We start from the raw sequence: 25,949 nt of genomic DNA, 5'->3' as shown, positions 1-25,949 counted from the left end.
AGATTGCTTTGGTCATGGAGCTGAACAACCTTGAATTTCATGCGAGGGCTGCTCAACACGAAGTCATTATGGCCATATTTGCTGTGGATTTAATGATTATACACTCTTTCAATAAACGGCTTTGTATTGGAACACCAGTAAGCCATCGAGTATGTTCAATTTAAACCTAAACCCCGTTGCCTATGGGTCATGAGGTACTCGGTGGCTGTGATCACAGCTGCCAAAACTTGCAATAAACCTGACAATCACATTTGAAGCACCGCTATTGCACTTACTTGGACAGGACTTTGTACTGAGACTTTCGATGAGTCCACTGAGTCAAAGGTAGGGTTTTGCAAACTTAACAGAGTGCCTTGCCAAAGGCTTGAGCAAGGGTTTTGGAGAGAAAGATTGAATATGTACATGACCAAAAGGGGGATTTTGGGCCAGTGTATGCCTAAGTGTACAGTCAGTGACAAAAAGTCTTCATACCAAGCTGAGATTTCTGGCACTCAAATTGCTCATCAAACTTGGCTATCCTCTATTGTCTACACAGTAATTTACAATGACCACAGAAGAAACAAATCAACAATCTCAAAAAAAATTGCAAATCCAACATACCATGTCAGCTGCCTGGATTACTAGCAAGTTACCCATCAAAGCCAGTGTTTCAACAGTTCAATCAGAAATTCACTGACTTGGCTTTCACTCTTGAGTTAGAGTATTCAAGCCTTATCACAGAAGCCAACACTTTCTCAAGCATCTTGAGTTTTCTACAAAACACAAAGATTGGACTTACAAAGATTGAAAAGAAGGTCATTTGGAGCAATAAATTTTTCATTTGAAATAGGAAAGCCTACAAAGAAGGTTTGGGTGTGCTGGAAAGTCAGTGAGAAATACAACAAAGACTGTTTGGCCCCAAGTTTGAAGAGTAGAAGGGATTCAGTAATGATCTGTGGCAGTGTTTATAGTGGAAATGTGCTTACTAATGATTGTGATGCCCTCAGCACATTGAACTGGAGTCAATTTTGTTGATTTTGTCTATTATCAGATTATTGTACAATTTATTACCTCACCTGACTGTCCAGAAAGTCTCATCTTGATGAAGGATGTTGCCCTGGTACACAAAAGTAAACTGGCGAAAGAATGTAGGGATCAACATTTGGTTAGATTGACCTGCCAACAGTCCAGACCTCAACCTAATTGAGAAGATTTGAAACATTGAAAAAGCAAATGTCTCTGAAAAACACCAGCCCCAAAAATTTCAAGAAAGGTGTGAAGCAGTGTATACCAAGTAGAAATTCATACCTGAGAGCAAGCTTTAAGGTTTAGTTGCATCCATGCCTAATCAAATCAAGTCTGTGCTCAAAGCAAAGGGTAGACACACTCACTGTTAAGAGTCATTGTATCTTAGAGTCTACATTACAATCATGAATTTTGAACTTTGAGCATATTTACTATGTTGAGTTCCCATATAGACCAAGAGATTTCAGGTACAGCAAGAGTGAGATTGTGAGCTAGATATACTTGTTGAGAGTTTCCAAACAGGTGAGTTAAACTGCAGGTAGATACAATTTGTGTTACTGACTGTACACGATGTGAAAGGGGAGTTTCTAGAGGTGTGAATTTGATGTATGTGACATGGAAGGGGATTGTTGAGCCATCAGGGTTAGGTTTTCCCACTTGTGCACTTCCAGGAGTCCTGGAGATCTTTAAGAATACAACCAAATGTTGATCTACCACAGCTTCAACAAGAATTCTGACTTGAACAGAGTTGAACAGGGTCTTATCCACTTATATCACCACTCATTTATCCACATACAGCCACAAAAACCCATTATAATATGAATGTGGCAGGTACCCAAATGCATGACGGTACCTGCGTAGTTCCATAAACAAGGGAACAGGAGCACAGAGCTCAGACATACTCGGTACTGGTGAATCACAGTACCGAGTCAAGACGGGAAGAGTCTTCCCCAACAGAAGCAAAAGTTTGTAAGACATTTGTAATACCTTACAACTTTTTCCTCCATCCCTCAACAATAGCTGAGCTCAACAAAAAGCATCAGCAAGGTAATAAGAGGCTTCACATTTCTAGAAAATTTTTCTTTTCCTCCCTCCCACCCCTGCACCCTGCCGCGCAGAGAGCCTACCCCATCGGAACACCACCGGCCCCCGGACCCCCCCAAACACGTGGTGAGACTCAGATGCATATGAGTCTCACAACTTAAGAAGTCTTCTGATTAGGTAGCTTATGTTTAGAATGACTTAGACAGTAGATAATAAAATTTGGAAATACAATAGAATTAAATAAGGGTGTGGTTATAAATACTTGACCCCACAAATAGAAATGTGAGCCTCTGAGATATGGATGTGAATTTAAAACATGTCTTGACAAGTAGATTGTGAATGATGGATATATTGGTACATATGCACCATTCAATACTATGATATTTTGTATGGATACAAAGGCAATGATTTGTATGGAAAAACAAGAACTTGAAGCAACAGCACACTTAACCAAATTGCAACATTCTGTACAAAATTTGGAAATATTTATATCAAATCTTCTCAATCCAGCCTGCAAGTCCTGTTTATACATCTACACTTTCCAAAAACTACATGATGTACTACTAATCACTGCATATAATTGCAAAACTCGCTTCATTTTGTAGCTGTAGCTGAGCATCAACCAAAATCAAATGATTTGGTAAGCAACATAGCAATTGGTGTTGCAGTCATTGATGATATCAGGCTGAGGCACGTCGTTTTTTCAAAAAGTGTGCCAGCACACCTTCTTTGGCTTCATGACCGCGCCTAGGCACCACTGGGCACGTTATAGGTGCATTGGGTGCAATGTTTTGGTCAAGAAGGACTTTATCCCACAAGGATTGGGGGATTTTGGGGATTGAAATGTTATTGGATAGCTTCTTGATTCAACTACTCTTAGTCCTTGACTTGAGTTGAATGCTTGATCTTGGCATTTCCAACTGAAGAAAGACCAATTTTTGGCTAGACTAAGCACAACCAAGCAATTTCCCAAACCAGAACACAGCCAAACCTAGCATAGTACTTTTGGGTATGCCTGCCTACTTTCTGAGTTTGTTTGGTGTGTTTTTTCAGACACACCCCTGGCCTGAGTCTGATAGCTATCCAAAAACATCATAACAGCCAGGTTGTAAATCATAAGGGCAATCAATAAAACCTCACTCATCCTGACAAATTACAATCAGGATTTACAAGCAAAAAATTGTGCAAAAGCAAGTGCATGTTTGACAATCATGACAGTCTGCTTCAAAAATTTGAAAGAAGTTCCAACCAGAAAATCATGTGGGCACCTATGGAGTATCAACACTGCCAACATATTTGGCTTGGACACCACACTGAGAGAAAATTTCTCAAAATTTCTCACTGTGATGTAAAAGTTACATATGTAATTTAATAGTATGATAATTTTCAGTTTTTTTATGACTGTTTTTTTTCAAACTTCCAAAAATCAGGTGAATGCACACCAGAAATGAGCTTCTAGATACAAAGATGGGTCACAGGTGTCATGTGATATTGACTTGTCACACAATGTGTAAGCCAATTGCATTGCGTGAATTTTGCACTTCCTGTACTTTACCTTTACAAAATTTTACAAATTCACAATGATGATGCTCTTTACCATTGAGATGATTACTATATATAATTAGTGAATGATCTTGAACTCTGGTTCTTCCAACTTTTTATCATTCATTGCTTCAAACAATTAAAATTGCTTGTCCAAAGAGTAGTCTCCTGTTCAGATATAATCTTGCTTATACCTATCTCATCCATTATATATTTTTTTGGTCCTGCCCACCTCTCCCTTTGTTATCTGATATTTTTAGTCCGCCTATTTTATACCTTTGAGTCAGGTTGCATATGTACTTAGATACTATTCTGCCATAACTCATTCATTACATTGAACCTTGGGCTCTACGCCTCAATTCTGGCTAAAACTCCCACATCGTGATTTTAGCTCGAATCACCCAAGAGCCCAAAACTACTCTTGTAAAAATAAAGAATGGCTCATGGAAACATTGATTTTACGGCTAACACAATTTTCAAACATTGTTATTTGGAAATGGGTGTTTGGAAAAACCTCACACTCCTTATATCGATTCTATTGGACACCATTCACTTCCAAGTTTGGTGTTTTATTGAGGTGGTTGGTCCAACATTGTATGTTTGGGTTGTGGGATTCTGAGAGTACAAAAACAAGAATTGCTGAGGAATAAACATGCTGGAAAACAAACGCAGTGCACCAGCACGGATGATGATCATTGATCACATAATTTCCTAGCTTGTCAAAAACACAATAAGACTCTTAGAGAACGGCAGTGGTTCTACTGCTTTGCTTTTGCCATAATTCATATGGGTAAAGATGCCTATGATATTGTTTTTGACTCTTAATCTTTTCAAGACTTTCAAGTTTCAGTCAAAGAGAATTGTCTTTTGTTGCATCTTGGTATATTGTCAGTTGTCTCCTCAGACTCTGATGCTCTCTATTGGCTTTCTTTATTATTGGTTTACTATATTCTCTAGAAAACGGCAAACATAGATACAAAGCAGACCTCAAAAATCTACGAATGATAAATTATGTTCTCATGGTTCTTCTGAGAGACATTTTTCCTCACGACTGTGACTTTGCCATATATTGGTCCTCTCCATGACTCCTCAAGCCATCATAAACACATGTATCTCTTATTGCGATGGTGAGAAGATGGTACATACTATTACTGATCACAGATTACCTATTGAAGTGGTTTCTTGGTTTTGTTTCGACTGTTTTGAACAACCTCATGGTTCAGGCAGGTTTACCAATTTCCAAAGTTAGTTTAATTCAGAGAAACCAAAGAAGATATTCCAAACAAGAGAGCATTACAAGTAAAAACAATTTTCAATTCAACACAAAAATTTCTTCAAAGATGTAAGGTCTCATAAGTAGATTTACTCATTTATTGGCCCATGAAGCTTTTCGTCCAAATCCTGAATATTAAGTCAAGAGAAAAATAAATCAAAGTCAGCACCTTTAAATCTCAACCGATCACTGATATATAGATTTAGAGTCATACTTACCAAGATTTCAGCATAATTCAATTTACAAGTGAAATGAGACTCTATCCCATGAATCTTCAAAGTTCTAACGAGTCGTTCGACCTCTATTGTAGGATCCTGCTTGATACTAAGAAAAACAAAGTGTTTTAAATTAGGTGGTTTTACAAGATGACCATGCCCAAGTTTAACCAAAGCTTTGTCCCAAAACAATTTTCCACTTTCAAAATCCATGACCAAAGTTCGAAGATTAGAACAGAATGGCCATTGAAGCCAATCAAGAGACCCCCATGATTGTCTATACATCAAAGTACTATAGATTATACGAAGTTTTGGAAATCTCATCTTTGATAATTTATGTGGTAGATGATCTGGAAAGAAAATTGTGATGAGACATTCAAGATTTTCGTTTAATGGTTCTAATACTAATCCTCCTTCTGGATTTTTAGATTCGATTACTTTTAAACTTTTTTTCGTAGATTGACAGAGATGATCGATTGCACGTTTGTTATTTGGGTGATCTTCAAACCGTAAGTGTTTTAATTTTGATAAAGCTCCAGGTTTTAATTCGAAAATTTCTAGATGACGAATCAGAATTGATAAAGATTCCAAGTCCGTAGTAAGATTTAGTAAGTCAACTAATGATTCCAAATTTGTAGGGCTTGTTGTAGCCGCACAAGATCGGATAGTCAAACTCGTGAGACATTTGATTTGACCGATTGCGTTGATGAGGTCGGGTGAAAATCCCATTGAGCTATATAACTCCAAAGTCAAGTCAGTCAAGTTTCGACCAAGGAATAAAATTAGTTCTGATGCATGATTCATTGGAACCGTATACATTTGCCAATCCTTTAATTCTTCTTCTGAGGTTTTCTTATTCCCGTATACTAGATTTTCAATATAAAGTCGCTGAACAGGAGAAGAATCTGAATCAAGAACCGAATCTTTCCAATTCTCAATCAAAGACTGTATCTTTCTTGATCTATTCAAACAGATCGAATTAAAGACTAAAGGAAGCACAGCTTCAGCCCAATCCTTACAAACTAAACGTAATCGAAGGAGTGCCTGAGTTGAATCAATTGACGGGGCAAGGTATGGGTTAGGGTCGTTCATTTCCAATAATCCAGGATAGAACTTGAAATGGGAAATGTAGAATTTAATGATTATCCGTAGAACTTTGATTGAAGGATTTTCATCTTTACTGATTGGTTGTGGTGATTGATTCGAGGTTTTACTGTCTGATTCGGATGATTGAGATAATTCAGCTGACATTTTGTTTTTGAGTTGTGGGATGTTGAGGGTTTGGATATTAACGATTCAAGAGGAAAAACTTCTCAGAGATATAAAGCAGTGTGGCAACATTTCTGAGTATCTTGGTCATGGATCACTCGGTTTCCTAACTCGTCGAAAGCACGATAAGACTTGTCAAAAATATCGATGTTTTTCTACTGCTTTGCTTTTGCAATTTCTTTTATCAGAGGTGTTCTTTGTCTAATGACTCTTACCTTTTCCGAGCCTACTGATCAAAGAGACTCGTTCTCTTATTGTATCTTGATTTATTGACGACTAGACAATGGGACCATCAAACTTACTACAATTACTTGTTCCGGTGTAAAATACCAAAGAAAGATCCGCGTTTGGTGTAAATTCTAATAATCACCATGTCCTTGTGGCAGTCGCCCGACGACGAGCGATAGGTATTTGCCCAAATCTTGCTATTTTTGGACCAAATTTGAGTTTGTGAACTGATATTCCCTGTTGAGCCTTTTGATTTGGAAGATCTTTCAAAACCAAAGGCATGCAAAAATACGCAAAATGAGCGGAAAACACACGTGCTTGTCAACAAGCAAACACCACACGGACATGGTGTATTAATAACACAAAGCTGAATGAAAATTATAATGACAAGTACTTACAAAGATTGAGGATTCATAACCTCTAAGCTGATTTGGGTGTTGAGCACCTGGCTGACAGGACACGCTTGCACAACCAAGCAGCTCACCCACTGATTGGCTGATAAATCATGTTACGCTGTCGTGGTCTTGCAGGTTACATAAAGGCTAAGTGACACTGACACGCATAGGTGAGGACTATGTAGCCGTACTCACACTGCTGTCACCTGATTCTACACAACCACTCGTCATGAGGATACCTTGGTTTCATTTCAAGTGGTCCTGGTGAAAAGTTGCCCCATGGTGTAGGCAAGTATATATTTCTTTTGTGTTGGAAATCTCTCACCATGCTTCCTCTGAACCCCGGAGAGTAAATCGAAACCAGGGGAACTGGCGAGTACAATCGAGCGCGAAGTGTGGGAATGTCGCGCTCGCGTTTGCTCCACTTTCAGCTCTCGCCAGTTCCATCCCCCTTGGAATACTCTGCAATTTATTGACCGAATAAAACAAACAATTCTCTCAACACGCATCAAATGCATATGAATTTCTGGAATCAAACTTTCAAGACCCAATACATCAATTGAGGATGTAAGCCTATTTTTTCAACTTTTCTGGACCCAAGGGTTTATTGTTCTGGGTACCCAATGTGATCAGAATTAGATAGACCAAGTATCAAATCATGTGCGATAATATCGTCAAAGCCTTCCATAATTGAATGGAAAAACCTTTTGACAGATAATCAAACCCTAATAGCACTTCACCCATAATGTTGTCATGAATGCAATCTGATGTTTTTGTAGTTTGTCTAGTTCAAAGGGTTTAGATTTGATAATTTTCATCTTCACAAGAGCTTTTACAGATTTGCTGATTTACGCATCGTTTTGTAAGACTAATTAAATAATGAGAGATCACTAAATGATAATTAGTTGTAAAGACGATACAGTTCATGGGATAAACAATATCCCATACTTAACGTCTTGATGACACATGAATCGGACGACCGTAACTAGCAGGAGGTGGACTCATTCGAACAAGACGTTCGACTCTCATAGGCGGTGGTGAATGAAATCTATAGGATGAGGCAGGATAGGCTGCTCGGCGAGGAGAAAGGGAGCGACGTGATGGCCTAACAGATAACTCAAAGGTCAGTAAAACTTAAAGATTGTCAAGACGGGGTGTGAAGAATGATTACCGGCGAGGTGAACGTTCTCGAGTACTGGGAGGGTGAGATGGTTCCAGCCTGTGACATCAAATTCCAACACTCATCAGCGATTACTCAAAGAAGCACTTTTTACAAACTCACCTTCGGTCTAAAATTCGCGGAGACCGGCGATCGATGCGACCACGTGGCTCCAATGGCATGCGTTCTGGATACCTCTCAGGCTCGCCATGAGCGCCCAGACGACTCTCAAAACTTGAATGTGGAGGGAGAGGCTCAGGATGACGAGGAGGATAACGAGCCGCTCGACTTTCATAAGGATCTCGAGGTGGAGTTAAGTGAGCATGAGAGGTAGGCCGAGGAGCTCGTGAATGATACTCGTGACGAAGATGATCATCATACTTTGGAGGAAAGGAAGCGGCCGATGCTGAAGGTGGAATATACACCTCTCGAGCGTGGCTACTGATAGGCAAACCCCGTGGATCAATACGTTCTCTGAAATCGCTAGATGGCGGTTCTGCTCGGTAGCGGTCATCGTCCCGCCGGTCAATTCGTCTACCATCTGGCCGTTCGTCACGCCGATCATCACGCCGATCATCACGCCTATCATCACGCCTATCGTCACGCCTGTCGTCACGCCGATCATCTCGTCGTTCAAAACGCCTATCATCACGCCTATCATCACGCCGCTCATCTGGTCGCTCATCGCGTCTATCATCACGTCGCTCGACTCGACGATCGAGTCGCCTATCATCGCGGCGGTCATCAAGCCTATCATCACGCCTGATATCGCGCCTGTCATCATCACGTCTTGATTCGATGATAGGCGGAAATCGATCACGTTCACGGTGAGTGAGTAAAGGATCAGCAGGACGCAACCTCTCGGGATAATGTCGAGGATCTTCGCGCGGAGGAGGGTCATAATGATCACGTGTGTGTCTGATGGGAAGTTCATCGCGGATCGGCAAGGGGCTACGAGAGCGTGGTCGAATCGGACTGTGAGAGTAGAGACAGACGAGAGCAAGAGAGAAGGTTTTGGTCAAGGTGTGCGTTTGTGGGTGAGAGAGGCGTCTGATAGGCCACCATAGTGATCACAACTCCAGCGAAGAGAACCAACCGTCTTTGAAGAGTAGGATCAGCCTCTTGACAATCTCGAGCTCGATGACCAGCAACACCACAGCTATAGCAAGCTTCAGGGTTAGCAGCAACCGCGATATGCCTAGGACGACTACCGCCATGAGAGATTTCGACTTTGATTTGAGCGCCTAAGAAGTGACCCTCGTGATACTTGGTGACAGCATCAGTAGCAGATTGAGAGTTGTCGAATTCCTGGAACAGTGAGAAAAGGATGAGAAGGACTTGAGTGAGGTTGCACCAAGGATCGATTGAATTGCTTAGAAAGTGATTGATGTGGTGCGCAAGATCAAGTCGTCTAAGAAGAAAGCATCACAGGCAAGAGATGACATAGAACTCGTTTTCGTACGACAAGATGATCAGTAGTCGACCTAGATCCAACCACGAGTGCTAGCGCGCGTTTGATAAAATGGTGAACGAGATGGCTATTGCTTAGAGGCATAGCAAGGAAATCGCAAGAATCCTCCCATAGGAGAAGTCAAAAGAGGTTGTCTGACGAAAGAAAAGAAACGCAAGACAAAAGACCGAAGAAAGCGATGGTAGATGGTAGATGGTTTGAAGGAGAAAGAGCTAGACTCTTTCGATTGAAGGCTGCTTGAGTTGAGTGAGCAAGTGTCTAAAGGCTCACCACGAATCCGTAGCCGGTCTTTAGTTCGATAGTCAGAATCTTGCCCAATTGAGAAAAACAATCTTGAAGGTCTTCGGAACGAGTGATTTCAGGTAATCCACCGATATAAATCTTTTGAGCGTTAATGACTTTGGCATGTGGATGAGTTGAACCTGTATCATGTCCACCGTTAAGAACAGGTTTAGCAGTAGGTGGTTCAGAGGGTAAACTATAACCATCCATACGTAATTCACGATCAGGTCGGCTTGAAGGTTGATTCTGAACCGAAGTAGGAGAGTGAGCCATAGAAGGCATGATTGTTGGTTTTGATCAAGAATGTGAATCTGATGAGTTGAAGTTGTTTAAGAATATAAGTAAGTTGATGAGATGATATGATGTAGTCGATGGATGAATGAGAATGAGACTGGAAGGATCGAAGAAGCAAACTGATTTCGATTTAAATACCCGATCGGTTATGTACTTACTATGTACTTAGCTTTTATCACTTAAGACAGTCACTCCATCCAATTCGATCAACCCGGGAATCGATTGATAGAATTCGATCAAGAAACTTTCTGGACACGCCTCTTTTGTCTCAATCTGAATATTCACGAATTCATCAAAAGGAAGGCTTAACTGGGATACGATAAACAATCAGGAAGGATCCTTAAAAAGGGTACATAGACACAGTTCTTTGTCAAGGTTGGTTTTTCTTATTCGTGCTGAATGATGCCAAACTGTTATTTATATTTTTGGTTCTTCTTGTAGTTTTTCCCAGAATCAGAAAATGTCCGAGTCTATTCAAAATCTTGATTCTGTCGATCCGATCAGCCAATGCGAACCAGAACCAGAACCAGACCTACCTGTAAAAGAGGATCAGGAGGAGGAGGAAGTAGAAGATGACGAGGAAGCAGAAGATGATGAAGGAGAACCTCGACTCACAAAGCCTTGGCCAATATGTGGAATTCCAGAAGAACGAGAAATGTCTCCTGATGATGAAGATCAGACAGGTTTACCGACTGAAGACGGCCTTACTAGCTTAATCAACGATCGAGACATGATGATCGAAAGAGAATCGGGTCTAACAACAATGGAAGGTGATTTGGAAACCGAACCTGAAGCGAGTAAAGTGGAAATCATCAATCTTCAAACCGACAATATCTTGTCAAGGAACGAAGGCGTGAAGCAGGAAGTAATTAATTGCTCAATTTCTCATCTAGCTCGAATATTTTTTGTTTTCTGTAGAATGATTGATACCTAGCCAATTGGTTTGATTTTGACGATTTGTAGTTTAATAATACTTGCCAACCAGATCATTCTAATCAACTCAACCTTCTCGAATCTGATTTAACATCAATCAATGATCCTCAAATCAAACCTGAACAAAATGAATCTGAATTATTTGATGATTCGATTTCCACTACCAATCCATTTAATAAACTTCATTCACCAAGACATATAGATTCTTCAACCGTTGCGATTCCTCCGGCATTTCAAACCTTATCGGGTCATATACCTTTTAACTTTTTTGCTACTCGTTCTCATCCTTGGAATCGGTCCGGATTTCGGTATTTGGCATGTGGTCCAGCTCGATCAGATGAACCAAACGATTCACCAGGAATGAATGATAGATATCCTGTCTATCATGCTATTGAAACTGTACCTCAAGGTCAAGTGAAATGGGCATGGGAAGATCGTAGTAATTATGTTTATATCACAAAAGATGGTTTAGCTGTCACCACTGATCGAGGCTTTCGTTCTGCAAGAGCTAATCTTCCGATTCGACAAGGTCGTTTTTATTTTGAAATCATTCTCGATCGTGCAGGTGGTGAAGCTAATCCAGGTTCACGTTCTGAACCTGAACATGCTCATGTTCGGATCGGTTTAGCAAGAAGAGAATCAGGTTTAAATGCACCCGTTGGGATTGATGGTTATTCTTATGGCATTCGAGATAAGACTGGAGAAAAAGTACATTTATCTAAACTTGAACCGTATGGAGAAGCATTCAAATCAGGTGATGTGATTGGGGTTTATGTTGATTTACCGCCTATGAGATCACCTGATCCGGATGATCCTCATGATCCTGCTCGAATCGAACGTCGTCGGATCCCAATCAGATATCGACGTCAGCTTTACTTTGAATCACCTGAATATCCAATCTCAAAAGAAATGGAAGACTTGGCCGATGCTGCTTCACCATCGAAACTTAAACCTAAACCTCAGTTTCGGTCTACTTTACCTCCTCCACCTGCTGTGAAGAAACCGGTACCAGGTCAAAAACCGATCGCTGCACCTATTCCTACTTCTCAGGTTGAACCTACTGGAATTGTTCAACGTGAATTACCTGTTCTGAAAGGATCTAAGTTGGCGTTTTTTAGAAATGGTGTTTGTCAAGGAGTAGCGTTTCAAGACTTATTGGATTTTCTACCACTCAGAGCGCATACAACATCGTCTCAAGATAAATTGAATTCTAATCTGGTGACGAATCTCACAGAGAGTACTTCACTTGAACCTTTAACTGCAAATCGTGAAAATCTTCATGATGATGGAACCATGGGTTATTATCCTTGTGTAAGTGTCTATGGAGGTGGAATTGCACGATTGAACCCAGGTCCAGACTTTAAATATCCGCCACCAGAAGACATTGAAGCATGTCTCCATCGAGTTAATTCAACAAAGGCTGTGACTCCATCTGACCCTTCAAATCAAATCGATGGATCTACTACCACCTCTACATCTTCAAAATGGCAAGCTTTATCAGAACTTTATCCGGTTTACCTAGCTGAACAAAATCAACTTGATAGACTTGATGCTATTGAATATCAACGTAGAGTGAAAGAAGAAATGAAATTAGTCGAAATGGCTAATGAGACCAAAGCACGTAAAAGACGTCGGGTTCCATCGCCTTCATCAAGACCGGTTTCTCCCACCAGTTCATCAAGTCAAAGTGTTACGACGGTGACGAAGGGTCCCAAAGCGAAAAAGAAAGCTAAGATTAGTAATTTAAGTCATTTGAATGTGGTAACATCTGATGGATCCAAATCTCAAACGTTCAAACCTAGTCCACTTGGTGTGATGGAGATGTATGATGAGTCTTTACGTACTACTGAACCGGAAGTAGGTCTAAATGAAACTCGAGTGGATTCTTTCAATGTAGAAATGAGTACGACAGCGTTGGTTGGTGATTCGCCTCCTGCGATCAGAGAAGATTTCGACGATGAGATGACTCAGCTTGCTCCAGTAGCTCATCACAACTCTAATCCGGACGTCGCACCACTCCCACCCTCGACCATTGAGACCTCCACTGTAGAGAGTTCAACATCAAAACTGGATCTTGAAGATCAGATCGAGATTGAACCTTCTGTGAGCGAGCCGGTCGAAAGTGAATCTCATCAAAAGCTTGAATCGGGGATCTCGAATGAGCAATCTATCGTTACTGAGATTTTACCGAGATCTCCTCAAGCATCTCTACAACCTTGCGTGATTCATATTCCAACAATCATTTCACCCGACATGCCACCTGGGACGGTTGAAGTAGGTAATATTGCTTTAGTTGATCAAACTGTTGAACAAACTACTTCCATGATTGTAGAACAAGAAGTAAAACTACCAGACTCGCCTCTTGGCTCTCTTCCTCAAGTTTTACCACTTCTTGAAAAGCCAGAACCAGATTCAAATTCAAATCCGAGTGATGTTCCTTTAGTTGATCAAACCGATGAACAATCTACTTCCATGAACATCGAAGAAGAAGTCAAAATACCAAACTCTTCTATGATCTGCCTTCAAACTTCAAATGGTCTTGAAGATCCAAAATCGGTTCCATTAATTGAAGAATCTGATGTGTTAAGTAGTTTAGATGTGGAAATTCAGATTGAAAATCATGTGGATCCAAGTCTTTGTTCACCTACCATACCTAAATCTAATTCTTAGACGACCAAAGAAAATGTTCTTGTTTGTGATATGTTGTATATTTGTGGATTGTGAGATGATGATCATTGTTTCTTATTAGATTTTGTTTGGTTGTTTGTTTTAACTTTTGGGTGGTTTATATGATGATCAATTTTAAATTATTTATTGAAAGCAGTAAGTATCACTATATACTTATTGAAAACATATGGGAACTTTTTCTCAATTGAAACATATAATGTACATAAGTGATTTCAAGTTTGTATTGAGACCTATTGAGACTCTTAAGTAGGCTGATCAAATGACCAATTTTATTTCAAGATGAGCTCATTTTACCTTCCATGGTTTTTCAAAATCAGTTTCTTTGTTCAAAAAAACATCATTCAAACATTTTGTTTTTTACGAAAAAAAAATCATCGAAAAATGAATTTATGTTTTTTTTCCATTGCAAAACATCTTTCAAGTATATCTGTTTTACATAAATCAAACAAAACAAAAAACCCAAACTGATCTCTTTTGATTTTTTTGTTCTTCCTCCTTCTCCTTCGTTCGTTTTCTTTGATCATCTTGCAATTAAATCAATTTCATTTCCATTCTCTTCTTCTTCTTCTGTATTTAAAGCTTCAGGTCCATCAATTAATCTTACCCTGTTAAACCATCCACCAAACCAACCAAAAAAAGAAAAGAAATCAAAAAGAAATGTTAATGAATTTTGGGTTTTGTATTTGTTTGATTTGAAGTTCAAATTCGAATTAGAAAAAAAGTTGTGGGGAGGAAGGAAGGGGTTGAGGTTTCTTACAAAAGATCAGGAGTTTTTAACCAATTCTTTTCACCACTTGCTAATTCTCTTTTCCAAATCTCGGTAAAGAAATACCTAAGGTTTCCGAAAACAAAAACATATCAGTAATCTGTGAAAATAAGAGATCCAATTAAACCTGTAAGATTTAAAGAAAATATACAAACCATACATGACCAACAGCGATTCCAAGTAGATCACCTACTACACCATGATAACCACTATTTAATGCCCAACTAAATAAGACAAGTGCGTATGGTAGATGACCAGCTGAGATGGTGATCACTCCAAAGAGTGATAATCTAACTGATGAGTTTAGTCTTGCCCATAGATAAACTAATGTGAAACTTAATGGAGCTGATAAGAATGGAGCGGGTGAGAGTGGTGAGAGTAACTATATAGTAAAAGATTAGTTTTTTTTAGTTTTTTGGGGGGATTGGAAAGAGGTTTGGAAGCTTGGACTTACTAGGAGAAGGGTACAACAGACTATTAGGAGCCAGGCGTAGTCGGCTCGATGACCATGGTAAGTATTTTCTTCTAACATTTTGGAATATCTCATACTAGATTATGAATTGATTTTTGAAAAAAAGAAATTAGATCGAAGAAATAAATCATATATTGAATTAGTTTATTAAGATTTGAGGATTATGTTTAAGTTGGATTTTATTGGACTTACAAGAAGAATAAATGGAAAAAGAAATCAAGACTTAAGGGACCAAAGTAAAGGAAATTAGTCACTAGTCGCCAAAGCTAAGAGAAAATCGATTTGTATTTTTTTTGATTGGATGGTTTTGTTTGAAGAGATAGAATAAGAAGTTGAAGTTTGATATCGAGAGGAGATTGATTTTTTTCATTTGGTTCGAAAAGATGATAAGAAGGTCAAAATAAGATGTTTGTTAGTTTTTAGATTTCATAATTGATACGTTTGATTTAACATCAGAATTAAAGAAACTAACCTGAACATGTTCAAAAGTGGCTCGATATGTAAAATAAAGCTGGTAAGGAGTTACTAAATGACATTGCTAGAAATTCATTCATGATCACCAAGATCAGAAACTATGTTAAAAGTTATGGATGAGTTATGAATCAATTCAAATTGTCACTTACGACTGCTACACTCGTGGCTAATGCTCCACTATTGATAAATACCCAAAAAGAATCAGAATTGATGATTGGTTTTCTGAAGCTTTGTTTTCGATGAAAGGTTGATGACTTACACAAGGTAAATTTTGGTAATAGGCGGACATCTGGATGAGAAGATAGTCATTGAAAGTCAATTGATTGATTCGAGATATGACTTTAAAGAGATTAACTTACTCTGCCCAATCCATGATAGATTAATCTTTCAAGAATTTGATGGATAAGATATTTGAAGTCTAGGTTTTGGTTTCTGATCCTGATTCGTTTCCTTTGTTTTAAAATCTTGAGTTCATTGATGGATCTGGTAAAGTGAGGCTGTGGATGTGGAAGTTGGAAGTTGGTGGTGCTTCAAAGGGAAACTTGATCATCAGGATGAGCTCTTATTTCAATATAAGCATGAAATCTTAATATCCACTGTGTACTACTGGAGTATTAGCATTCCAATTTAGTTTCGAAATCCTTAAATCGATTTGAGACTTGCTCAGCAACACAGAATGAACCATCATCTCATTCTCAACGCACTTCATCACTTGTTGAGCTCATGAATCATCGATATCAAGATGCGCACGATTTCTTGGAACTTTTACAGGCCATCTTCCCTCTCGAGGGTGAATTAATCATGGACGAACCAACTTCAAAACTCCTTCACAACCCACCAAGTGAATCAGAACCTTACAATTGGCAACAAGATCTTTCTGAATTAAATTTCAAACTACGAGTCGATATCCCAAAAGATTCGATTAAGTTTTTATCTCAAGTTGATTCATTATATATTGGTTGTTCATTGGATTTGAAAACCAATCATACGAATCCTAAACTTTGGCTCGATCGACATTCTCATCTAGATCATTCATCATGGCAACAACTTTCAGGTCGAATCGAAAATGAACTTAAATCAGAATTATCTATAGTCACAATTGAAAACCTTACGGATACTCTTACTCATCTGTCACAAAAATTACCTGAATGGGTTCAAGAAATCAAAAGCTCTGATCTATCTATCTCTACACCTATTACTATTGTACAAAATCCTTCTTCTATTGGACTTGAAGATCATGATCATTCAAATGAACTGATGTGTACTCGTGCTTGGTTTAAATTTCCATCACTTTCAACTAAATCAAAACGAAATGATTTAGTCAATCTTGCCATCAAATATTCTATGACAGGATTTGTGATGGCAGGAAAACCAGCTTGGTTAGCCATTGAAATTGATTATCATCAAGTTTTGGAAATCGAACGGTATTGGTCAGAAATCAAAACGGTTTCATGGGCTGATATTCCATCATTTCAAAAAAAAGTTACTGAAGTGATGAGAGAAGTTAAGGTTAAAAGATGTTTTGGTCAAATGAAAGAAGTTACTGAATTCATGATTTCTCATTCAAGAAAAAAACTTCTTAATCCTCATCATAATAAATCGGATCATGTTGAAAAAGAAGAAATCGCTGATTGGTTAAGGAGATTGGGTATACCTGAAGAAACTCTTTTAGTTGTACTTGGCTTTTCTCGTACTTGAATTCATTTTAGACCTTGAAAAGATTGAGAAAAACCTTTGATATACTTTATCTTTTCATGTGACTCTTTATCTCCAAGTGAGACTTTTTGATTGGACATCCTCATGAACAAACACAGGAACCAACTCAAATCAACAATTGTAGTGTGATAAACAGATACCATCAAGAGTTTCCATCAAAGGATTGCATTCAAAGTACTAATCTGTAACCCACATATTAATTTTGGACAACTTTCATTGTGCAAGATAATCCTAAAACATGTTTCCTTTGGATATCCTTCTCACACCATGGTTAGTAAGACCTTTGATATTGTACAATATGATCTCCTTGTGAAGATACTGAGGCTTTGAATCCTGATACTCACACAGAACTTGGACCTTCACTTTCAATTGTTTGTCTTTGAATTAAAAGCTTGAAGTACCTTGAAAGCCCAGGTTGCATAGAATGAAGATGTGCAATACTCAATTTTCATCCTGCAACAAATTTTGAACTGTCTTGAATCATATTCACATACTCAAACCATGCTTAGTTTTGCAATCATGAAGTGTTCTTGTGGTCCTCTCTCCCAGAGTATAGCTTACAAGTTCAGCTATAGTCAACTCCCAAATCTAAATATGTCCCTCAATGAGATGTACCAGCCAGCTCAGACAAGGCTGGCCAGTACAGCTCATTGAGGGATTTGGTTATGTAAGTTTGATCAACTTCTTTCTTGTACCATTTCATGGACAACACTTGCAATGGGTCCGTATCATAGAAGACCTCTGGGCCAACAAGGGAAATCATGTAAAGAAAAAACTACATGACATGGGAAAGACCGGAGTTGAGTGTTTGTTATTTTTAGTGAAGAGATGCCACACTCTCAAAGACTGATTCAGATCTCTTCAGATTCATCACAGATTGGAATACAGCAGAAATTCCTGAACCTGTAAGCCACCCTTGTCTTTATGGAACAGCAGTGAAGAGGCCCAAGATGAAAAACCCTGCACCTCACTTCAATCTATAAGTGCAATCATGAGGATGGAAGAGAAGAAGACTTGCATATGCCATCATGAAGGGTTTTCCTTATTGTCCAATGAGATGAGAAAATTATTAGGATGGAAACATGAAAAATAAATAAGCTTTTGACACCAAAAACCTCACAAATCAATATAAACATAGTATGTACCAATACATGCCACAAGAAATCTACAATGTACTTATACCTCTTCTCATTGAGATAAGCCGCCTCATGAGAATAAGGTATAGAATGGTTGGTATGCTCTAAGTCACTAGATAAACCAGTAGACTAGACCAAACAAGTACGCCACGAAAGCATTGGATCATCATCAAAGAGCCTCGGCAAATCTATATATGTCATTCCCAATGAGTCTATGCGCATGGGGAGTTGGATGGATGTGATCCTGGTAGGTAGAAAAACCAAAAGAAAAAAGAAGCAAGTCAATATCTCTTTGAAACTCAATCACCTAACCAAAGAACACTTGCCCAATAGAGGTATTCATCGGGATTGGAACACACAACCTTGTTCGCGTCGTAGCACCGCCCGGTCACGTTTTTAAACCCATACTGAAAATGCAAAAGCGTTGATCAGAGAATGCTCAAAATGATACTTTGCAAAGATGCTTTTTTCTTTGCCATCACTTGCTGTGTTGATTTTCACTTGGAATTTCAGGAGACCTCTTACCTTTTGGGGAGATGAGCGGATCGAATTCCACAGGTTGGAAATATCGTATAGAAAAGTATTTGAGGTTGTGATAACAGACCGCAGTCCCTGAGGGAAAAAAGAGCTCGAGATATGTTATAAGACAACCTGGTCATCGTTGAAAGAATATCCACTGACCTTGTTGTATTGTTGGGTAAGTAATTGCAAAAGTTTAACCAAGTCTTTTGCCTTTGTCACGTCACCCTTTGTCCATACTTTTATCGCATCTTGGAAGTTAGCGGCGTCACTGAGATCGGGTACTGTGATGACCACGTATCTACGAGGTGATGTGAATAAAGCAAGATATGATCACGTCGAAGATGTCCAGAGACAGAGGTTAGCAATCACCATATATGACCTCAATTAATTTTGGTTGTGGATTACGGGCTGATGAGAGTAACTAAACTTGTCCACCGTGGAAATTGATCGTAGACGGTTCATTTGATAACTGACTTCATCTATCTCTTGCTGTACTCTTTGAACAGCCTTCACGAAGAGCGGATCCGTAGGATGTTGTGCACCCTTGCCCCCATTCCGTTGAGGATCGCAAGCGTCGAACCAGATGGATTTCAACGGGTTAATGCCTACCCACATGGTGTACAATACTCGGCCTCCGCCTCTATCAATTTTTCCAGCTTTTGAGTCGGTCATGAACATCTCGATTTGTGTTCGAGTGTCTGGTACGATACCCATATAGGTTAGGTTGCTGTTAGCAGGCGCGCCGTTGCTTGAAAAGAGCAGGATGTTGGTATTGACATTATATCAGCTACTATTCATTTCTCTCACAGGAAGTGAGACAAGAATTCACTGACAATGCGTAATTGTACAGCTTAGCAGCGGTGCCGGTAGAATTCACGTCTTTCAAAAAGATATTTGGCCAATTCACCGCCCTACCTTTCTCCCCCAGAGGAGCGTATAATTCATCTACAATTTAAATTGTACAATTTCTACGGTTATGAGATTGTTCATGGAACTCCTCGCGTCATCTGGCTCAAATATGACTCACTCATCAAAGGATCTGCGTTACGGCCATTGGCTTTAAAACAGAAGAAAAACACGTGTAGGTAAGTTGTGAAAAAAAATTGTCAGGCGAAAGGACGCATCAAGGACATCCAACACTCGGTTTTAGTCACAACGCACACGTGAAAGAATCGCCAAATGTGATCAGGCTTGTATATTGAGCGCCTGCAGCGCGTGGAAGTACTGAGCTACACCTAGACGGGGTTTGATACCAGGAGATCAATGTGATGCACTCGCAGGAATGGTTTAAAGTATGTGTACATACTTGGCGGTGAAATTAAAAACACAGAAATAGGATATCGCAAGGCGAATTAATTGGTATCGAAACGAATGGACGGTGCAGAAACGAAGGTTTGCCATTAAAGAAAAGAGAAACGTTAAAGACGGAATATTATTGAGATAGCGGATGCTATTACGTACCAGGCCCAGGGCTGAGGGTTTTATTCTAATCGCTTTCTTCAATTTTCGCGCGGCCACAGCCTCCTGAACATCTTCAACCGAATCCATTCACATTTGCTATCTCCGAAGCAACCCAATTTTATCAATTTTCCCACGCGCGGCAAAGCGATCTTCGAATTTTCTTGGGTTGGGAGCGGGTGCGAGCGTGCGGACAGTATGCATGCTTATATGCGAGGTCAGAAGCCCGAAAAGTCGAGAGAAAAGTCCTTAATGAGCTTGGCTTCTGTTCTCTTTAAAAATGTTTCTCACAATTTTGTTGTTACACTAGGAGCCCGAGATTTGTGGTTAAGCATTTTTGATTACAATCAGATGGTGATCTAGAGAATATCCAATTCAGGCTGAGCCCACACAGCATCAGCTTTGGATACTGCTTGCAGGTAGCATACTTGTGCACACCCTTCTTACTTCATTTTCTGAGTCTGGTTTTGCTTTGACAAAGTGGAAAGTATGTAATCCCTCAGAGAAAGCTTCAAGCTTTATGTAGTTGAATCCATGCCTGATAGAATCAAGGCTGCACTCAAAGCACAGGGGACACTCACGTGGTGGGCGCGGGGTTTACATGTGGGACGCGCCCAGTGCGCCTTTTTGAGTCAGGAAAAGGCACGCCCTTTGAGTACACAAAATAAAAAAATGAAAAAATGGCAAAAGATCTGCTAAGAGTGTTGAAGGGGGAAACATAATGATCAAATCTTGCAAAACACTGCATCACTTGGATGAAAAACAGTGGAATAATAAGGATTATATAAGAATAATAAAAATCAAATAAAGAGATTGTCTTCCTCCCATAATTCATAGTCAGAATCAGTATCCACCACATACCATGACATCTGTAAATACTTGATCAGAATTGGCACTATTGAACAAGGTGATGTCAAATACAGATTCTATGCATGTAGGTTTGTTCCTCAATTGGGATTTCATTGAGTTCTGCTGAATCATCTAAAAGACCTCTGTCATCAAATTCTTGAAGTTGGTCAAGGTCTTCAAACTGTTCATCTTTTTTGATATCACTAGGGAACATGCGGGCATGCCCGCCACAGTTTGACTGTTCCACAACTCAACCAGAAGCAAGAGTCACCCCGCTTATACCAGTAAAGACAATTTGTAACCTTTCTCCATATTCAAATACTCCAATGACTAATGGTTGAATGATAAGTTTGCCACTATTCTTGTTTGAGCTTTATATTATTCTGTGTGAAATATCAACAGTAGCTTTGAGCAGTGAATGAAGAAGGGAACAAATGCCACGGGAAATGGACTTACTCAAGGTGAACCTGAAGTCTGTATTGACCGGCTTCTCAAACCTTTGTCAGAATTGTCCAAGACATTTGGTTTGTGATCTCAGTGTTTGAACTTGCAGTCCTCAACAAATTCAAGGCACATGTGGGCTTGGAGGACATTGGTGCTTATAAATGTTCTGGCCATATGCAGGCTGGCCTTTTTGTGAGCATCCCCAATAGATGAAAACAGATTGGGCTTGACCACCCAAAGTGACTTTCCTAGAGCCTTGATCATCAAGAGTAATATTTTCATGCCTTCCTACCTGATCCAATCAATACACAATTCAAAAAGGATTGTACACTGATTTTAAATCATGCCTTTACTTTTTGAACTCATCCTCTGGCTTTTCCATACAAGGATAGCAGGTAACCGGAAAGATAACAAAAGACAGAGATTGAATACAGCTACAGGTTGTAGGCTTGGTGAGCGATTGAGGTTGTAGGCTTGGTGAGAGATTGAAGCAAATGTAGGTGGGTACAAATAATCCAGATAGAAGATGGATTACAGTGTAGTTCTTTGAAAAAGGGGCCAGAAAAAAAGAGACAATAGGAAATGTATAGGGCCTTAACAGATTGGATAAAAGATAGAGCTATAGGATTAGCTTTGAGGCAGGAAAATATGCTAGGACGGTTGAGGAAATCAAAATGGGTGCGAGATGGTACCTTTTTATAGAGTAAAAAAATGTATAGCGGGCTTCAAACATGACATATGGGGTCAGGATCTGAAAAGCTTGCTCTCAAGCCTTGCAGGGCAGACAAACAACAGCATTGCTGGCACAAATATTGGGATCATTTCAGATACTTCAGGTAAAAGTATGGAAGGTTACCCAAACAAAGGAAGTGTGATTGCACAATCAAACAAGAAAAAAAGAAAACATCAGAAAGAAGCAGAATTGGAAAGTGAAGATCAAAGCACATTGTTTCCTTTGCGCGAGGTTGGAAAAGCACAGGTGTGCACCAACAAAGCATAATGGCAAAGGATAATGCAATTACATACTGGAAACACTAAGGAAGACAACATGTCACTATCACAATAGAACTGAAACATTCAAAAACTGAAGAAGCACACGGGTGAATGTGAACCGTTAGAAAAGTGCATGGAACACTAAGAAAGGCAACATGCTGCAATCACACTCAAAGTGAAACATCTAAAAAGCATGAAAGCTGACCTGGGGGAAAGAGGACCGGAGCAAAGGGACTAAACAGTAGTTCATGCAAGTTGCTTGCACATTTTTATATTTTAGATCTTTCAGAGCATTATCTTTTGTGCTTTTGACCTTAGACAGCAAGGGGTGCGCCTCCCCTATATTTTGACTTCCCAGGCGCGCCCTTGCACCCAGCCCAGGCACACCTAAAACATGCACTTTTCACGCCATGCCCACCACGTGAGTAGACACCCTTGCTGGTAAAAGTCATTGTATTTTAGAGTCTACATTACAGTTATGAATCCTGAAATTTGATCATATGTAATCTGATGAGTGGCCATCAAGACCATGTACTTTCAGGTATAGCAGTAGTGAGATTGTGAGCTAGATACACTTGTTGAGACTTGCCAAACAGGCAAGTTATGGTAAAGGTACATACAATATCTTGTGTCGCCAACTGTACGTGATGTGAAAGGGGAGTTTCTAGGGGTGAGAGTTTTCAGTCATCCAATGTTTTGAAACACCCTCTTTGGCCGGAATCATTGAAAGTTGGGTCCCTCATGATACCTGTTCATCTCAAAGTCATGGGCAATCATCTACATAATTGCATTTGGACCACTTGGCAAATTGTTGATCACTCACCATCTGCACTTATGGCAATACTGTCCCAATCATCATCATGGATTGGCTCTCACAGAACCTAGAGAAATATCTTCATACATCAAGCAATGATATACTATGTATCACTGGTTCTTGTCAAGCAATGGCAAGGAAGACAACAAAGACCTAAACAAGGTAGTAAATCTAGGTGATGATTCAGCTGACAAAGCTGGTTGACCTAAGAAGAAAGAATTCAAGACTCTGGAACTATACTCAAGTCTATCAAAGAAATTCAAACTATCTACCATCTTGTCACCAACCCTTTCAAACTCACCATCCTGTTCAAAACCACCCAGACAAGTGATTCATCAACAAGCTGCCCAGATCTCTTCACCAAATGTACAGAGCTTCAAAAATCAACTTGTTCAATCCAATGGCTCTTGTAATTCCAGGAGACGCACAGATCTATAAAAATCATCTTGAGGAATCCAAGGAATCCTCTCTCAGTTTCTTTCTGGAGTTTGAGATTTTCAAGTGTTTTAGATCGTGTTGTGTCTTGTATTTGAAAATCAAAAGGATTATAAGCCAAACTACAGGACAAGTTTGACAAAAATCTTGAACTTCAAGAGCCAGTTGGGGGAAGATTCCTTGGATTCCTCAGGTTTTTTTTATGAATCAATAGACAAACCAAACCAGGTTGCACAAAAACCCAGTACACCCAGTTGAATTTTTGGCTGGATGCTGTCAAGGGCTGTCAATAGATACACAAAGTTTCCACCACAAACACAACTGGGTGTACCAGGTTTTAGTGTCAACCGGTTTAGGTTTGAACACAGCTGATTTGTCTCACACTGCACAAGTAGTATTTTTCCACCATGCAAATTGATTTCAATCAATGTCAAAAATTATTAAAAATGCTGTGTTGATGCAGAAAAATACAGAATTACTATATTTTCAATCATTTTTCACTTGGGAAAGATACTTCATCTGCGGGGTATCAGATAAGTTCAGAGACAAACAAACAGTTTCTTTGGCTCACAAATTTCCAGCCAGAGAAAAAAGTTTTATAAAGGAGGTCAATTTTCTCCTGCAAAAAGCAATTTCCTTCATCGGGAAAAGCGTATGAGTTTGTCAAAAGTCCCTCGCTGCGCTCGTGCAAGAAGCCGCGAGGGACTACAGCTGTTGTGAGAATCATCGGTAATTTTTCTAACAAATGTGTTGTGTCGGGATTTAACCCAAAACTGCCAAAAACTGCCAAAACCCTTTTTTTCTCCATCTGTACCGTGAGATAGATGTCAGTAGATGTCAATCTACTGACATTTCTCCGACTCGACGGCTCTCACATACATCATATACAGTTTCGAGACCAAGAAACCCTTCCATATACCTGTATATATGTACAAAGGGTTTCTCAAGTCTTGCCCCAGCGGCTTTCTTGATTCTCCCCCCATCGTCTCTTCTCCCAGACCTTTTCCTCTTGCCTCTCCTCGCCTCTGGACTTCCTCTGATCATTTGTTCCTTCCTCTCGTCCGATTTCAATTTATTTTTCTATACACCCGACTTTTCATATTTCCCCTCCTTCAATCATCTTCTCTTGATTTGAGCCAAAAATTCAGCCTTTTTTTATTCATCTTCCAAAGACAATCCTCTTTTTGAAATCGATCATGCCCAAGACCCTTTACAGCACCGACATCAAGCTCGTGGTGGTTAGGATGGTATTACGAGGCTTGTTGTGTTTTTCTTCCTCTCCAACATCGATCATCATCCAAATCAAGGCATTGGAATGCAATGGAATCTGATACTCATTCAAACATGTCGAAAAAGTCTCGACAGAGTCGAAAATGATAAACTTAACAAAGTCCCACGCTCGCGCATCCTCGCGAGGCGTCGAGCGAGGGACTTACGCCAAACTTGCACGCTCCATAACCTCGCGGTGGAGAGTTTTGCAGGGAGCGCCCTTCAATGCCGTTTATCTTCTTCCACACCGAGGATTCGGGCATGGTCCAAAGAGAAAAAATATGCGCCAGAGTAAGGCGCATATTGTACAGTTTTTTCACCGAGGAAACTGCTCCCCTTTGTGAACAAAAGTGCTTCAAAGTTTTGGCTTCAATGGCCACTGTACATGTAAACCACACATGGAACTGCTGTAAATGGGATGGATCGGTCACAAAGGCGAGTTTTGTTCCTCCATTATCTACATAATAAGAACACTTTCCTCGGTGAAAATTGTGTACAATATGCGCCTTATCCTGGCGCATATTTTTTCTCTTTGGACCATGCCCGAATCCTCGGTGTGGAAGAAGATAAACGGCATTGAAGGGCGCTCCCTGCAAAACTCTCCACCGCGAGGTTATGGAGCGTGCAAGTTTGGCGTAAGTCCCTCGCTCGACGCCTCGCGAGGATGCGCGAGCGTGGGACTTTGTTAAGTTTACGAAAATGAGTGAAATAATTCAGAATAAGTACATAAACCCCATCGCCAATGCCATGTATATGTCTCTCATATCTGTCTTCACCTGTCTTCACCCCGCCCCACACTCCAC

At 39.8% G+C, this 25,949-nt stretch overlaps 6 protein-coding genes across 6 annotated transcripts; 3 read left to right on the top strand and 3 right to left on the bottom strand.

The window, feature by feature from the left end:
* Positions 1-4,586: 4,586 nt before the first annotated feature.
* On the bottom strand, positions 4,587-6,330 carry MELLADRAFT_112468 (uncharacterized protein; the record flags this gene model as incomplete). The annotated part of the gene is made up of 2 exons (XM_007416960.1): positions 4,587-4,676; positions 5,083-6,330. The coding sequence occupies 2 exons, from the start codon at positions 6,328-6,330 to the stop codon at positions 4,587-4,589; spliced, it is 1,338 nt and encodes a 445-aa protein (XP_007417022.1).
* A 1,391-nt stretch (positions 6,331-7,721) lies between these two features.
* Positions 7,722-8,657, top strand: MELLADRAFT_57774 (uncharacterized protein; the record flags this gene model as incomplete). Its single annotated transcript, XM_007416910.1, has 3 exons — positions 7,722-8,076; positions 8,143-8,190; positions 8,254-8,657. 3 exons carry the CDS (start codon positions 8,027-8,029, stop codon positions 8,462-8,464), a joined length of 309 nt encoding a protein of 102 aa, XP_007416972.1.
* Positions 8,658-10,637: 1,980 nt separating this feature from the next.
* On the top strand, positions 10,638-13,780 carry MELLADRAFT_94127 (uncharacterized protein; the record flags this gene model as incomplete). The annotated part of the gene is made up of 2 exons (XM_007416941.1): positions 10,638-11,042; positions 11,141-13,780. The coding sequence occupies 2 exons, from the start codon at positions 10,638-10,640 to the stop codon at positions 13,778-13,780; spliced, it is 3,045 nt and encodes a 1,014-aa protein (XP_007417003.1).
* Positions 13,781-14,551: 771 nt separating this feature from the next.
* On the bottom strand, positions 14,552-15,883 carry MELLADRAFT_94126 (uncharacterized protein; the record flags this gene model as incomplete). Its single annotated transcript, XM_007416940.1, has 8 exons — positions 14,552-14,630; positions 14,720-14,946; positions 15,019-15,112; positions 15,229-15,302; positions 15,509-15,574; positions 15,660-15,687; positions 15,770-15,799; positions 15,870-15,883. 8 exons carry the CDS (start codon positions 15,881-15,883, stop codon positions 14,552-14,554), a joined length of 612 nt encoding a protein of 203 aa, XP_007417002.1.
* Positions 15,884-16,233: 350 nt separating this feature from the next.
* Positions 16,234-17,208, top strand: MELLADRAFT_68368 (uncharacterized protein; the record flags this gene model as incomplete). The annotated part of the gene is made up of 1 exon (XM_007416922.1): positions 16,234-17,208. The coding sequence occupies one exon, from the start codon at positions 16,234-16,236 to the stop codon at positions 17,206-17,208; it is 975 nt and encodes a 324-aa protein (XP_007416984.1).
* Positions 17,209-18,156: 948 nt separating this feature from the next.
* On the bottom strand, positions 18,157-20,324 carry MELLADRAFT_73326 (uncharacterized protein; the record flags this gene model as incomplete). The annotated part of the gene is made up of 9 exons (XM_007416927.1): positions 18,157-18,606; positions 18,689-18,769; positions 18,888-18,974; positions 19,044-19,182; positions 19,312-19,632; positions 19,718-19,829; positions 19,912-19,941; positions 20,046-20,119; positions 20,191-20,324. 9 exons carry the CDS (start codon positions 20,283-20,285, stop codon positions 18,532-18,534), a joined length of 1,014 nt encoding a protein of 337 aa, XP_007416989.1.
* Positions 20,325-25,949: the final 5,625 nt, after the last annotated feature.

Source organism: Melampsora larici-populina (genome assembly GCF_000204055.1).
Source record: "Melampsora larici-populina 98AG31 unplaced genomic scaffold MELLAscaffold_66, whole genome shotgun sequence".
Lineage (NCBI taxonomy): Eukaryota > Fungi > Basidiomycota > Pucciniomycetes > Pucciniales > Melampsoraceae > Melampsora > Melampsora laricis-populina.
Note: the sequence above shows the minus strand (reverse complement) of the source record. Positions and strands in the feature narration are given on the sequence as shown.